General features: G+C 43.1%; 1 protein-coding gene across 1 annotated transcript; it reads left to right on the top strand.

The window, feature by feature from the left end:
- LOC117910722 (peroxidase N1-like) lies at positions 1–1,257 on the top strand. Its single transcript, XM_034824837.1, has 3 exons — positions 1–445; positions 532–694; positions 802–1,257. Exons 1-3 carry the CDS (start codon positions 47–49, stop codon positions 1,224–1,226), a joined length of 987 nt encoding a protein of 328 aa, XP_034680728.1. The 5' UTR covers positions 1–46; the 3' UTR covers positions 1,227–1,257.
- Positions 1,258–1,477: the final 220 nt, after the last annotated feature.

The raw sequence follows: 1,477 nt of genomic DNA, 5'->3' as shown, positions 1-1,477 counted from the left end.
GCTAATTACACAGCACTCTCTTCACGTATCTAGCTATTGCTTATCAATGGACGCCTCCTTCATTCATACACCCACATTGTTCTTTCTCTGGTTCTCCATGGCTGCTGCATTGGTGCAAGGCCAAGGCACTCGGGTTGGCTTCTATTCTCGTACATGTCCTCCAGCTGAATCCATTGTTCAGAAAACTGTCCAGTCTCATTTCCAATCCAATCCAGCCATTGCCCCTGGCCTGCTTCGCATGCACTTTCATGACTGTTTTGTCAGGGGCTGTGATGCTTCTATCCTTATAAATGGAACTTCCACTGAGAAAACAACCGTACCAAACAGTCTGTTAAATGGATATGATGTTATTGATGATGCCAAGACCCAGCTCGAAGCTGCTTGCCCTGGAGTGGTCTCTTGCGCTGATATTCTTGCCCTCGCTGCCCGCGACTCTGTAGTTCTGGTAACTTTCACGTCGCATTCAATATATCCTTTTACAATATTTCTATATCACTCCGATACTCAGCTGTGTTATAATTCACTATGCAGACTAAAGGACTAACGTGGAAAGTGCCTACGGGACGTAGAGATGGGCGAGTTTCACTGGCATCTGATGTTAACAATTTGCCCAGCCCTCGCGACTCTATTGAAGCCCAAAAGCAAAAGTTTGCTGACAAGGGTCTCACTGATCAAGATCTCGTTACTCTTGTTGGTAAGAATAGATATTAGAACCATAATGAATTAAAGTTAGAATCAGTACTCTTGCTTAATTGTTAACTTAACTAAAGTGTTTGTTTGTATGACTAAATATATCAATAGGAGGACACACCATTGGAACTTCAGCATGCCAATTCTTCAGATACAGGCTATACAACTTCAGTACCACGACTGCAAATGGTGCTGACCCTTCTATGGATGCTAAATTAGTAACTCAGCTACAAGCCCTCTGTCCATCTGATGGCGATGGGAGTAAGCGCATTGCACTAGACACTGGTAGCCCAAACAGATTTGACGCAACCTTCTTTACAAACTTGAAGAATGGACGTGGAGTGCTGGAGTCTGATCAGAAGTTATGGACAGATACTTCCACCAGAGCTTTTGTTCAGCGCTTCCTCGGGGTTAGAGGGCTGCGTGGGTTGAACTTCAACGTTGAGTTTGGGAGGTCTATGGTGAAGATGAGCAACATTGGGGTGAAGACTGGGACTGAGGGTGAAATTCGCAGAGTGTGTACTGCAATTAATTAGCTGATGAGAATTAATTTTCCACCGCAAATTGGTGTAGTAATTTGAAAGTAAGGGAATAAAGTAGCACTAAGGTAAAAGCTACATGGATAGTTGACATTATCATGATCGGGTTATTTGAAAATATGAATGGTCCATTTTGATATGCCGACATTGTCATACTGGCACGTTGCATGCTCAGGTTGACCACAAAAGTCAGAGGGTGGAATGGAAAATTATCCAAATTTTATCCTAATTTGTTAAGTTCTCTCTGT

This window comes from Vitis riparia, unplaced genomic scaffold (genome assembly GCF_004353265.1).
Source record: "Vitis riparia cultivar Riparia Gloire de Montpellier isolate 1030 unplaced genomic scaffold, EGFV_Vit.rip_1.0 scaffold824_pilon_pilon, whole genome shotgun sequence".
NCBI lineage: Eukaryota > Viridiplantae > Streptophyta > Magnoliopsida > Vitales > Vitaceae > Vitis > Vitis riparia.
This window is presented reverse-complemented; position numbering and strand designations above follow the sequence as displayed.

Excerpts from the sequence above, each read along its gene's own strand:
- LOC117910722 (XM_034824837.1), top strand. The coding sequence starts at position 47 with ATGGACGCCTCCTTCATTCATACACCCACATTGTTCTTTCTCTGGTTC. Across the intron at positions 446-531 it reads CCCGCGACTCTGTAGTTCTG|ACTAAAGGACTAACGTGGAA; the intron begins GTAACTTTCACG and ends TTCACTATGCAG. Across the intron at positions 695-801 it reads AGATCTCGTTACTCTTGTTG|GAGGACACACCATTGGAACT; the intron begins GTAAGAATAGAT and ends ATATATCAATAG.